The sequence below is a fragment of the Heterodontus francisci genome, chromosome 32 (assembly GCF_036365525.1).
Source record: "Heterodontus francisci isolate sHetFra1 chromosome 32, sHetFra1.hap1, whole genome shotgun sequence".
Classification (NCBI taxonomy): Eukaryota; Metazoa; Chordata; class Chondrichthyes; order Heterodontiformes; family Heterodontidae; genus Heterodontus; species Heterodontus francisci.
This window is the reverse complement of record NC_090402.1, coordinates 46,186,918-46,199,012: the sequence shown is the minus strand read 5'-3', so window position 1 is coordinate 46,199,012 and position 12,095 is coordinate 46,186,918. Positions and strand designations below refer to the sequence as shown.

Here is a 12,095-nt window from a genome sequence, read left to right as displayed (position 1 = left end):
AGGAGAATTTGTTTTCCACATGAGTTGTTATGATCTGGAATGCACTGCCTGAAATGGTGGAGGAAACAGATTCAGTAGTAGCTTCCAGAAGAGAATTAGATATATACTTGAAAATTAAAAATTACAGGGCTATGGGGAAAGAACAGGGGAGTGGAATTAATTGGATAGCTCTTTCAGAGAGCTGGTGCAGGCATGATGGGCCGATTGGTCTCCTTCTATGTTGTCTGATTCTATGTAGTGCTGTTCAGAGACTCACATCATTGGCAGTGATCTCCAAGCAGCTACCTCTACTTATTTGATCTACCAATCTGCTCAGTGCCTGCAGGTCTTCCCATTTCTGTTTGATGTATTATTCATCGTTAATCAGCCATGCTCAATGAACCTGACAAAGTGGGCTACTTTCTGACGATCATAAATGCGATCAATATGTCAGTGCCGTTAAGGTTAAAGACGTGACTCGAACTCTAAATCTACATTGGATATTTGTTTTCTTTGAACTACCTAAAAGGAAGGCAGTTGTAACAGCCAAATCACTCTTGTCCGGATCGCACTGAGATAAAATGATTTTGTTTCTGTCAAGCCATGGACACATGACATTTATACAATTGTGAAGCAAATACAAACACAATTTTTTTTTGAATTATGTGATTTTAACTCTCAATTCTTGTGGTGTTGTTAAGTGTTAGTCAATTAAAAACAATCTTATCAGTCACTTAATTTACAATCAGATGCCCATCTCCCTGATTTGGCACACTCTACCTTGTCTACCATCCACTATTCCTCTGTCTTTCTTTAGCTACCTAACCCTTTCTTTCTGCCTGCCCGCTGTTCTTGGTTTTTGTCCGTCGGCTTCCCTTTTTCTACCTTATTTGCTCTTTCTGAGTCTCTAGCACTCCCTCTTTGCCTGCTTATGCACGCCTGCCTCTCTGTGTTGAACTGTCTCACTGCCTGCATTTCCGTCTTTCAGTAGTCAGTGTGTGACTATCTATCTGTGTCTCTTTCTGCCACTCTGTCTGTATCTCTCCATCCATGGGCTGGATTTTAAGAGTCAACCATCGATCAGCGAGCTCAGGAAATGGTGGCCCGCCCGTTCAGGACGCACTAAGGTGCCACCGTGATCTTAAGCGTGGCGGCTCATTTAAATAGCCAGAGCAGCCTGCCCCTGCCTCCCAGTCATGTGGAGGGGGTGGTCTGTCCTTCTCCGGCAATGGCATCAGCTGCCTGCGTGCGGGCACGGCGCTGGCGCCATCTTTAAAGGGCAGCCAGCCCTGCCAGCATTTTTAAAGTTTTAAATAAAGATCCCCCAAAATTAAATAAATAAATTTCTTATGACCCTTCCCACCAACCCCCCCCCCCCCGAATAACAATTACAATAACTATTTGCCTTTTCCCTCCTGTAAAACACTTATCTTTTACATCTGACCTTTCCCTCCATCAAACTGCACAAAGTTTAAAGTTCAGCCATTCCCACCATCCCCTACACCCATTACATTTATTTGACCCCGTTTCCCCCCCCCCACCACACTGACATACGTACGTCCCCTGAAGATCGCGCCAACCCTCAAGATTGGAGGTAGGTCTACTTACATTTATTCATTTTATTGATTTGCATATTTAAATTGTGGTCCCATTGCCACGGAGCCTTGCTACCGCCGGGAGGATCAGGCCAGGCCCTGCCAGCGTTGAGGTCCGTGCCGGGCCTTATCTGGAGCCATCTTCAGGCCCCACCCCCCGGCCACGGATCATGACGTTGAGGGCTTGTTAAAATCCAGCTCCATGTCTCTCACTGTCTGTTGTCTGACTCTCCATGTCTCTCTGTCTCTATCTGCCTTGCTCTCCCGGTGTCTGTCTGTCTCTATCTCTCTCTCTCTCTCTATCTAAGTCTATTTTTTCTCTGGCTATTTTTCTCCAACTCTCTCCCTCTTTGTATATCCCTGACTTTTTGTCATCTGTCTCGCTGTATCTCTCTGTCGATCTCTGTCTCTATCTCTCTGGCTGTCTCTCTGTGTACTCCTCTGTGTGGTCTAGCTGTCCTTATATTTCCCTTCATTCCTCCGAATAGCTCTCTGTCTGCCTGTTAGCCATTGTATCCTAATGTGTGTGTCTGTCTCTCCATATCTCCCTTCACTCTCTGAAAGTCTGTCTAATCGTCTGTCTCTGTGTATCCCTCCGTGTGTTTCTGGTTGTCTATATCTGCCTGCATCTCTCTGAAAGTCTCTCTGTCTGCCTGTTTCTCTGTGTCTGTCTCTATCGGTTTCTTCTTCGCTGTCTCATCTCTGCCTATCTCTCTCTGTCTCTGTCTATCTCTATCTATCCCTTTCTCACTATCTGACACTCAGCTCCTTGAACTTATTCCACCATTCAGTTATCTGTATCTTAACTTCATCTACCCTCCTTGGTTCAGTAACCCTTGCCTAACAAAAATCTATCAATTTCAGTTTTGAAATTTTGAATTGACCCCCAGCATCAACTTTTGGAGGGCGAGAGTTCCAGATTTCCACTCCCCTTTATGTGAAGGTGCTTCCTGACATTACTCTTGAATGGCCTAGCTCTAATTTTAAGATTATGCCTCCTTGTTCTGGACTCAGCTGCCAGAGGAAATAGTTTCTCTCTATCTACCCTATAAACTGCTTTAATCATCTAAAGCCCCTCAATTCGATCACCCCCTAATCTTCTGTACTCAAGGGAATTCAAGCCTCGTCTATGCAACATGTCCTCATAATTTAACCCTTTTAACCCAGGTAACATTCTGGTGACTCTGCCCTGCACCCCCTTCAAAGCCAATATATCCTTCTTGAGGTGTGATGTTTAGACTGAACACAGTATTCTAAACGGGGTCTAGCCAGAGCTTTATGTAACTGTAATGTAACTTCCACCCCTTTGAATTCCAGCCCTCTGGAGATAAAGACCAATATGCCTTTTTTATTTTTTGTACCTGTCCATTAGCTTTTAGTGATTTCTGTACATGGGCCCCTAAAGCTCTCTGCTTCTCACCATTTGGAAAATACTCTGATCTATCTTAGGTCCAAAGTGAATGACCTCTATCTGTTAAACTTTCTCTTCAACTCTTTGACTCTACCTTTTCACCCAGTGCTATCGCCAGGAGCTGAGTGATTGTATTTTACACATCAGATCTCACCATCAAAATAAAGCTTGAAAGAAACATCAGCAGTACACAAATCCAATCCTGTCCTCTGCTCTGTCTTGGACCCTCATTCTCATAAGATCATAAGAAATAGGAGCAGCAGTAGGCCATTCAGCCCCTTGAGCCTTCTCCACCATTCGGTAAGATGATGGCTGATCTGATCATGGTCTTAACTCCACTTTCCTATCTGCACCCCCCACCCCCCTCCCATAATCTTCGATTCCCTTCTAGATCAAAAATCTGTCTAACTCAGCCTTCAATATATTCAAGGACCCAGCCTCCACTGCTCTCGGGGTAAAGAATTCCAAAGATTAATGACCCTCTGAGAGAAGAAATTCCTCCTCATCTCTGTCTTAAATTGGAGACCCCTTATTTTTAAACTGTGCCCCCCTCGTTCTAGGTTCCCCCATGTGGGGGAACATTCTCTGAGTATCTAACCCTCTCAAGCCGCCTCAGAATCTTTTATGTTTCAATAAGAACACCTCTCATTCCTCTAAACTCCAATGAATGTAGGCCCAACCTGCTCAACCTTTCCTTGTAAGACAACCCTTTCATCCCAGGAATCAGTCTAGTGAACCTTCCCTGAACTGCTTTCAATGCATGCATGTCCCTCCTTAAGTAAGGAGACCAAAACTCTATACAGTTCTCTAGGTGCGGTCTCACCAATGCCTTTTACTTTCCCTGGCAGTTCCTTGCAGATTTTTTCAAATCATTATCATTTGAATGAAAACAAAACACAAATTAGGAAGAAGTTAATGCTACAGGAGATACAGGCTCCTTTCTAGAGAAATCTATTCCTGTGTATTCCAAGGACTGTCAGCCTGAAATACTTTCAGCGTGCTGTTCCTTGACTGCACTCTCTTTGTGAGAGTGCTACCCATTTCACAGTTTCTATAAGAGTCTTGTCTGTCTCTCTAGGTGCTGTCCAACCCTCTCTCTGTTTCTAGGAACATAGGAACAGGAGTAGGCCATTCAGCCCCTCCAGCCTGTTACATCATTCAGTTAGATGTGTTTAACTCCATCTACTCACCTTGGTCCTGCCCATCTTTCTCTCTGTGTGAGAATGCTGTTTCTCCCTCTGTCTGAGGGCCCTGTCCATCTCGTCTTCTCTCTTAGAGCCCTGTCTTTCTCTCTCTGTAGGAATGTTGTCTTCCCCTGCCCCTTTTTTATTAATGAGATTGCAGTCTGTCTCTGTTTCTTTTTGCCCTCCACTCCTGCCATCCATCCATGATCCTCATTGATGAAATCACTAAACAAAGGACTGGACCTTGTGCTGGGCCCGACTTCGGGTTCTGTGGCAGGAGGGGGCCGGAGAATTGGAGCGGCAGTGGCCACCACGGAACCCGACGCCGTGATTGCCGGGCCCAATCTACCCGGCAGCGGGGAAGCTCCATGGCGGCCCCTCCACCGCTCTGTGAAAGGACCCGAGTTTAAATAGTTAAAATACCTCTGCATAAATTTCAGTGTCGTCCGCTGCGATCTTCCCATCCATTCCCGAACTTGAGCTCGACGTGACGCTGTTTATGGCGCTGCTGATGCTGCCCCTGCCATGTGATTGGGGGGGGGGTGGGGCGACCGCCGTCAGTAGTTACGTGGCTACCTGCCACAGAATGGCATCAGTGCGGCAGTGCCGGTCCCGTGCAGGGTGGCCGCCATTTTCTGCAGGCAGGACAAAAAATTCAGCCCAGAGCTTCTGCTTCTGATTGTGCCTGATCAACTGCTTCGACGTATAAAATACTGATAAGGAAAGGACTGAGAATCTCAGTCCGTGGACAGATATCTCATTAAGGAAGGCACTGATAGACCACAGCGAGGTCAGCAGCTCGCATAGTAACATTTAAGATCGTGCCACAATTCAGGGCAATGGACATCCACTCAGATGTGAACTCTTTATGAGCCAGTTGTGGGGTGGGGAGGGGCACTGTGGTAGTCGGATGTGGGGGGGAGGTTGGGTGTGTCTGTCTATGAAGGCGACTGTTCCACAGGCCTGTATGTAATAATTATTATAACTGGGGAAATTTAGATCCATTGGGTCCATGGACTTAGAATGGCGATTTATGGTCTGGCCATCCCAGATTCTTAACCAATGTATCAAGCAATCCATGTCCAGAAGAGCTTGCTTCTCATTTTTATTCCATTGCTTGTTGCTTTCAGCTTTTTCGGAGCCTGGCAACTTTGATGACTCCTCACCGAATATCCTTTGAGTCTCCGCTGGAGCTTTCAGCACAGGGTATGTCAAGGTTTTCCTGTTCTATCCAAAGGGTAGCTAACCTTTCAATGTTTATCATACAAAATGTTGGGAGTATTGAGGCTTTTCACATGCCTCATACCATTGGTGAGGTTAGGGATGTTCTCACCAATGGGATAATAAGTAGCAGGTTTGTGCTCTTTTGAAGGTTAATGTCAATGGGTTAATTCCAACACCCAAGGAAGTATTGCCAACAAATGTTGCTTATGCTTGCTTTTTTTTTTCAATTAACAAAACTTGATTGAAGGGCCAAGGATAGAAATGTAAAATCCCTACCACAGTGATGCCAAACAAACCTCTAGATTGTAGGAGGAAGCCAAGCTCCTGGGGTAGAATGAGATAGGGTAGGATGCTAGCCAAGAAGTCTCGATTTTGAAGCAATGAGCAGGGAGTAGTGTAATAGGAGCACAGGAGGAGCAAGGGAGTAGCTGGTCTGGCATCTCCACTGATAGAACAGAGAAACAAGAGGAGGCTATTTGGCAACTCAAGGTGGCTCTGCCATTCAATGAGATCATGGCTGATCTGTATCCTAACTCCATTTCCCTTGATAATGCTTACCCAACAAAACTATGCCTATCAGTCTTGAAAGCCTCAATTGACCCATCAGAAACAGCTTTTTGGGGGTTAGAGTTCTAGATTACTACTACACCCTGTGTGAAGAAGTACTTCCTGATTTCATTCCTGACTGCGCGGGCTCAAACAGACTGCCCTTGTGCTTCAGTAATGGCAGCCATAAAGCTGGGGTGTGGTAAACTACCTTCAAAACTATCATTATGTCTTTCCCATTGGCCCAGGGGGTTAATGTATCTACTGAACCACACAAACCCAGAAAATCCAATAGTCCATGCTGAACCGCCTCTACCAGGATGGCCTCAGCATCCCTAAAGTAGACAGAGAGTAAAGATCAGCCAGGATTCCTGGTGCTCGTGAGCCCTGCTGGAGATTCATGTGGGTGGAAGTCCTGTGAAGATGGGATTGGACTTGGCTTTGTCAAGCTACACAGTCTACCAGCCTGTCAGTGCTGACTATCGAGGCCCACACATTAAAAATGGGCACTTGGGCACAGGAGATGTTGCCATGGAACAATACCCCAGTATGAGGTAGGACTTGCAGGAAAGGAGAGAAGAAAACTGATGAAAAATACTCTGTATAAAATTACAATGCCAGTCAGAAAAGTATGTCTTCTACTCAATGTGTGCGTTGCTCTATTCTTGACATTATCTTTTATAGTTAAAAACAGTCTTTAGAAGAACAGTCTCTGAAAGTTATTAAATGGTTAAGCCTCTAGTGGAAAATTCACAAAGTGCAGACGTCCTGAGTGTCAAGTAATATGGAATGACAAGATCAGTAATAATTTGGCCATGTTTCACTCGCATGATTTCATGACCATTATCTTCAATGAACCCTTTTACTGAAGGTTGTCATGTTGAATTACAGGGAAGCGGATGATAGAGGCATACTTTGACTTTCGGCTCTATAGACTCTGGAAATCCAGGCAGCACTCAAAGCTGCTGGACTATGATGACATCTTGTGAGGCAAAGGAAAATGCAGAATTGGAATAATCACTTGTAGCTGCTCTTATCGAGAACGACAACTCCTCAATACTGGAGGCAAAGAGAGGATCTCCGAAGGGATAGAGAAGAGGCAGAAGACATCTCTGTTATATCTTGTTCGGATGAAGAAAGACTTAACGGAAGTCATGGAAAAGGATGGAGAAGAGAGGTTAGGGTCTTTGTCCCTTTGAGTAGAAGAAGCAGGAATCTGAATTTTTCTTTCTGCAGAATGAGGCCAATCCAGGTCAAGACAGGAGAGCTTGGGTTTTTTTTTTCATCCTAAAGTCCTTATGCAAAAGATGGGACTGAATAGGTCAGCTGTTAGAATGCTGGCAACACCAGAGCGTGCCAAACAAGATTCCTTCAAGGTTCTAATGGTGCAAAATACAAAATTATCCATCGATGCGTGTTGAAACAGGTCTGTGGCCTGCAGCATCTGCGAGATATTCTTGAGGACCTTGATGTGAAGGCAGGTTTCATGAAAAAAAAACAGCTAAAGGTTTTATTCGTGAATATAGGTACATTGGATTTTTAATTGAATAGTGCTAATTTTAAGAGTTATTTGGTAAGAGTGTCTCAGTAGTTAGGAGGATATTTAATCTATTTGAGAGTACGATGCAATGGATTCCTGTTAACGTTGCTTTCAGTTTGCCGCTCAAGCAGTGACAACAAGCATGAAAGGAACAAATTCCTTTGTTCACAAGGTTCAAAGGTTGATTCTCCAGGCTGAAGCATCATGGGGTACTTTTCTGTGATGAAGTAACCTCATTGTCTTTACTTTGTGGTTTGAAGTTCTAACATCCTTGTGTCTCACAAGCGTGACAGAGTAGTTGTAACACCTATTGTGTTTTAAGCAAAAGTGTCTGAAGGTGGGACATACTATTCATGAGAAATCAAAAGTGATTTTATTGGGTAAAATGATGAATAAGAGTATTGACAGTGAGAAGAGCTGGGTGCAATCTAGATTCATTATGAACACCAGCAACATTGTTTTCATCTGATTGGAGCTACTGTGATGGTCTTTGTTGTCCAATTCTGGATTCATCTCAACTTCAGGATAGATCTGTTGCACTAACGAAGGTCTGAATGCGAGCTGTTGACTTTTATTGATAAACAGATAGGCATTGATTGCATTTAAAGATTATTTAAACTTCATTACACCATCATGGAAAATAGCATTCTTAGATGGCTGCTTGGCACCATCATGGAAACCTTTTATTGTTGCAATTTAGGCTAGGTTGTCTAGGTTAGAAACTCATGATATTGCTGAAGTCTGAGGCCTTTCAGTAAAGAATATTCCAGCATGTGTTGCCTTAGTCTACACCATTTAAAGGAGAAACACTCAAAGTCTCATTTTCAATCAGTTACCTTTCAGGTAACTCTTTCAATTCTTCTGACAGGATGTCAGCCGGTTTTAAACAGTGATATTTCATTTTCTATTACAGTAAAAATAGGCCAACAACTAGGCTCATTTCAATAGCCAAACTGTTACCTTTGTGTTCATGGGTGCAGGAGGGGAGACACCAACGACTTTACCCTTCCATGGCCCAAATAGTTCTTCTTGCAGGTTAATGAACGCCAAATGGTTTTTCAATCACAATTTTATCAGCATAAACCCTTAAATTAAACAGTGCGCTATTATTGTGAAAGCACTTACTGTGATCGTGTCAAATGGTAATTTTCACTATTTTAATGGAGAGTTAGTCCCTTTAAAGAACAGTCATTTCAGATATATGTGTCAAGTGTTTCTACACTAATAAAGCTCAGCATAATCACTCACCAGTAATCAGTGAAACAGTTAATTGTGAGTGAGGAAGGCTCCTCAGCCCATCTTAATTAATCCCTCCAGAACCACAACCATGCCCCATTTCTGGTTGATTCTTTGATTTCAGGATTTTCTGTTGTGCTGCTCTCTGTGGAACGTCCATTTCAAGTGTCGTGAAGAACATCCTGATAATCAGTCTCGGGAATTGCATTTCTTCAGGGGCTCCCTGTTGTAAATCACTGCTTATGGTGTTTCTCCCAGGTTTCGCATGAATCTTCCACCAGAATTACAGCAGACAATCCGCAGACACTCCCACCCCCAGAAATTCAACTTTTAAATTTACCTTTTATTAGATTCAACCTGGGACCCTCTGTCCAATCTTGCAATTTAAATTAAAGTAAGTGTGAAAATTTAACTTGTGCATTTCCTCACTGTCCCCTCTGTACAGTACACGCTGCGATTTGGGTCAGCACCACCAAAATAGGGACAATTCAGTTATGAAAAGTACGGTAGTAGCTTGGGCTTTAAAATAAGTTTGTCCCATCTATTTCCATGTCGCAAGACTTATTGATGATTTCCATCATCATTGAAGCAGAGCTTAGAACTCAAGCCTTCTGCCCATCCCCCTACCATACTCCTATCTTGCCTCCATCCAATTTTAGCCTTGACAAGGATGGCAACCCTACATGAGTGAAAGGAGTAATGTAAACCTTTTGCAAATGATTTAAAATGGTGGTCCTGAGTTCTCTTTTTCCATTACTACCTGCATTGAATGGTAGGGCACAAAAGTAACTCACACAGCCTACTGCCGCTCAACATTGAGGCCTGTATGGTTTCTCAGATAATATTTTAAAGGATCCATCTTTAAATTTGATGTTAGGCAATGGCCTGAATGTTGTTAAAGACCTACAACAGACTCTTCAAGTTTGAGTTGGACTGTTTTGGAAAATTGAATTTTTATTTATTAATCTTGATCTCCAATGTTAGGCCAATGCTCATGTAGGTTAAGCCTGGGGTACAAGGTGAGTGAGATCTTACTAGTTGGTTCAGATGCAGATATAAGCCACACGAGCCCATATGAATACAGGAAGGAGATCCTTTGGGTCACTCCCACAGATCCAGTAATAGATATGGTAGTATTATTTAGAATAATTACAGCCTATGTTTGGTTACTATCTTTATTTTGGAGCAGAGGAAGCATATGTTTTGGCAGATTCTTCACTGAACCATCAAATTATGATGTGAGTGCCGCAAGATTATGGGGATATACGGTGTAGTGGATCAATAGGAGATCATGTACTTTATATCTCTATATGGAACTGATCTTATAACACACCCGTCACGAGTTGCCCTTGATAGCCTGATTTATAACATAAGTATTCAGAATTCCTGTGAGTTACATTGGGTGAAAATCTTTACACATTTAATAAATATGACCAGCACTTGAGGGGATAATCATTGACCAGAGTGTTATGGAAGGGGGAAACGAACTTTACTTTTAAAGGTCTTTGTCACCTAGGGCCAGTAGACTGGAGATGGCAGTCCGTGCTAGTCTCACGACACCCTTTGCATCTTGTTCATTTCACAAAAAGCTTAGCTAAAAACACTTCTGAGCAAGGCAGAAGGATCAAAAGTGAAGATCCTGCATGTCTGAGCCCCTCAGTGGCCATCACCAGTTTGGGGAAATGTTCTCCAAAATGAAGCTATGGTCTTTCTCTCGGATGCCAATGTGTGCTCAATGCACGGTGGTTCACCGAGCTAAAATACCTCACAAAAATCCCGATTTTCCCACTGTGATGCTTATTGTGCTTTACAGTGATGGCGGGCAACAGCACCTGTCCTATTTCCCGCTGGTGCTGCTCAATGAAGAATGATGCCAACTGGCATCAGTTGGCAGTGAATGGATAGAACCATCCTCTCCCATGCATATGGCGGTTTCTGAACAGATTCCAAGGGTATCATGCACAGTGCAAGTGTTATTGTTGACTGATGTTGTCATTGTGCTTTTACAGTGTGGTGTTTAGGTTTATTTAAGTGTTGGCAACAATACACATCAGCGAAATATCACACGTCTACATGACGCACTTAATTAGTCAGCTGTAATTGCTTCAAGCACTGATGTCACCTGAGCCGCTCTTGAGACACTACCCAATTTTGGAAGAACAAAGTGTAATTGTACTTCTGGGTGCTGTTCACTGTTCAAATAACAAAGGCTTGGCACCTCTCCTTCAAGCCTCTCTACTGACCCATTCCCCACCAACCCTCCCCTTAACCATTTCCATCTCCTACTCAGTGCTTTCTCCCCCTGCACTTAGTAAAACACTCTGAAATTTTCTTCTACATGATGGGCCCTGTACAAATCCAAGTTGTTGACAGACTCACTATTACACTTCACTGAAGTCCTGGGCTAACATTGGCACCAGTCCCTGTAGAAACTATCTAGATTGGTTGGGTTTCAGTAGGATTAGATTGTTGATGCTATGATGTGGGAAAGTGAGCATTGAACGTCTTCATATTCCGGTCACGTACCACGTCTGTATATTTCAGTTTGATGTTACAAGAGGAATCAAAGAGACAGATCAACTCTTTTATCAGTTGTCTCAGCGGCAACGCCTTGGTCGATTCTGCTTGTTGTATCTATATTGTGTAATACTCAGGCCACCCATAACTTGTTAACAATATTAATCGATAGAGCCATTCATAGGCAATAGGAGCATTAACTATTGTAGAGAAAATGGAATACGTTTTGATCTAGTGATGTGCTAGAGACTCTGCTCCATGTGTGAGCACCAGGTTTTATAACCTGACTGGACTGCAACTTCAAAATGATTTGATCAGCTGACAAAAAATAATTAAACTTCTGGCCTTTGCCTCATCCTAGATAAACAAGCTAATGTGAGCTTGATGTTGTAAAGCTGGGTTTTCATTGTGAAGTAGCTGAGCCTATGCAATACAACGGTCCCAGTCATTGAAAAGAAGACCCTAAATAACAAGAAAAAAAACTTTATAAAGCTCCTTTCATAACCTCAGGACAGCCCAAAGTGACTTACAGCCAATAAAGTACTTTTGAAGTGTAGTCACTGTTGTAATGTAGGAAGCTTGGCAGCCAATGTGCACACAGCAAGCTCCCATTATCAGCAATGAAATAAATGACCTCTCCATCTGTTTTTGGCGTTCGCTGAGGGATAAATATCTGGCCAGGACACCCCTGCTCTTCTTTGTCATAGTGCCATGGGATCTTATATGCCCACTTGAGAGGGCGGATGGGGCATCAGTTTATCATCACATCCAAAAGACTGCACCTCTGACAGTGCAGCACTCCCTCTGTACTACGTTCAGCCTAGATTATGTGATTAGGTCTCTGGAGCAGGACTTGAATCCAC

At 43.3% G+C, this 12,095-nt stretch overlaps 1 protein-coding gene across 1 annotated transcript in view; it reads left to right on the top strand.

The window, feature by feature from the left end:
• The window catches only part of nsmfb (NMDA receptor synaptonuclear signaling and neuronal migration factor b), a 75,955-nt gene extending 68,657 nt beyond the window's left edge, over positions 1-7,298 (top strand). Inside the window, exons 15-16 of the mRNA XM_068011892.1 lie at positions 5,300-5,375; positions 6,831-7,298. Coding sequence (XP_067867993.1) covers positions 5,300-5,375; positions 6,831-6,928 — 174 coding nt within the window. The 3' untranslated portion in view covers positions 6,929-7,298. The remainder of the gene's footprint in view (positions 1-5,299; positions 5,376-6,830) is intronic.
• The last annotated feature ends 4,797 nt before the right edge of the window (positions 7,299-12,095 follow it).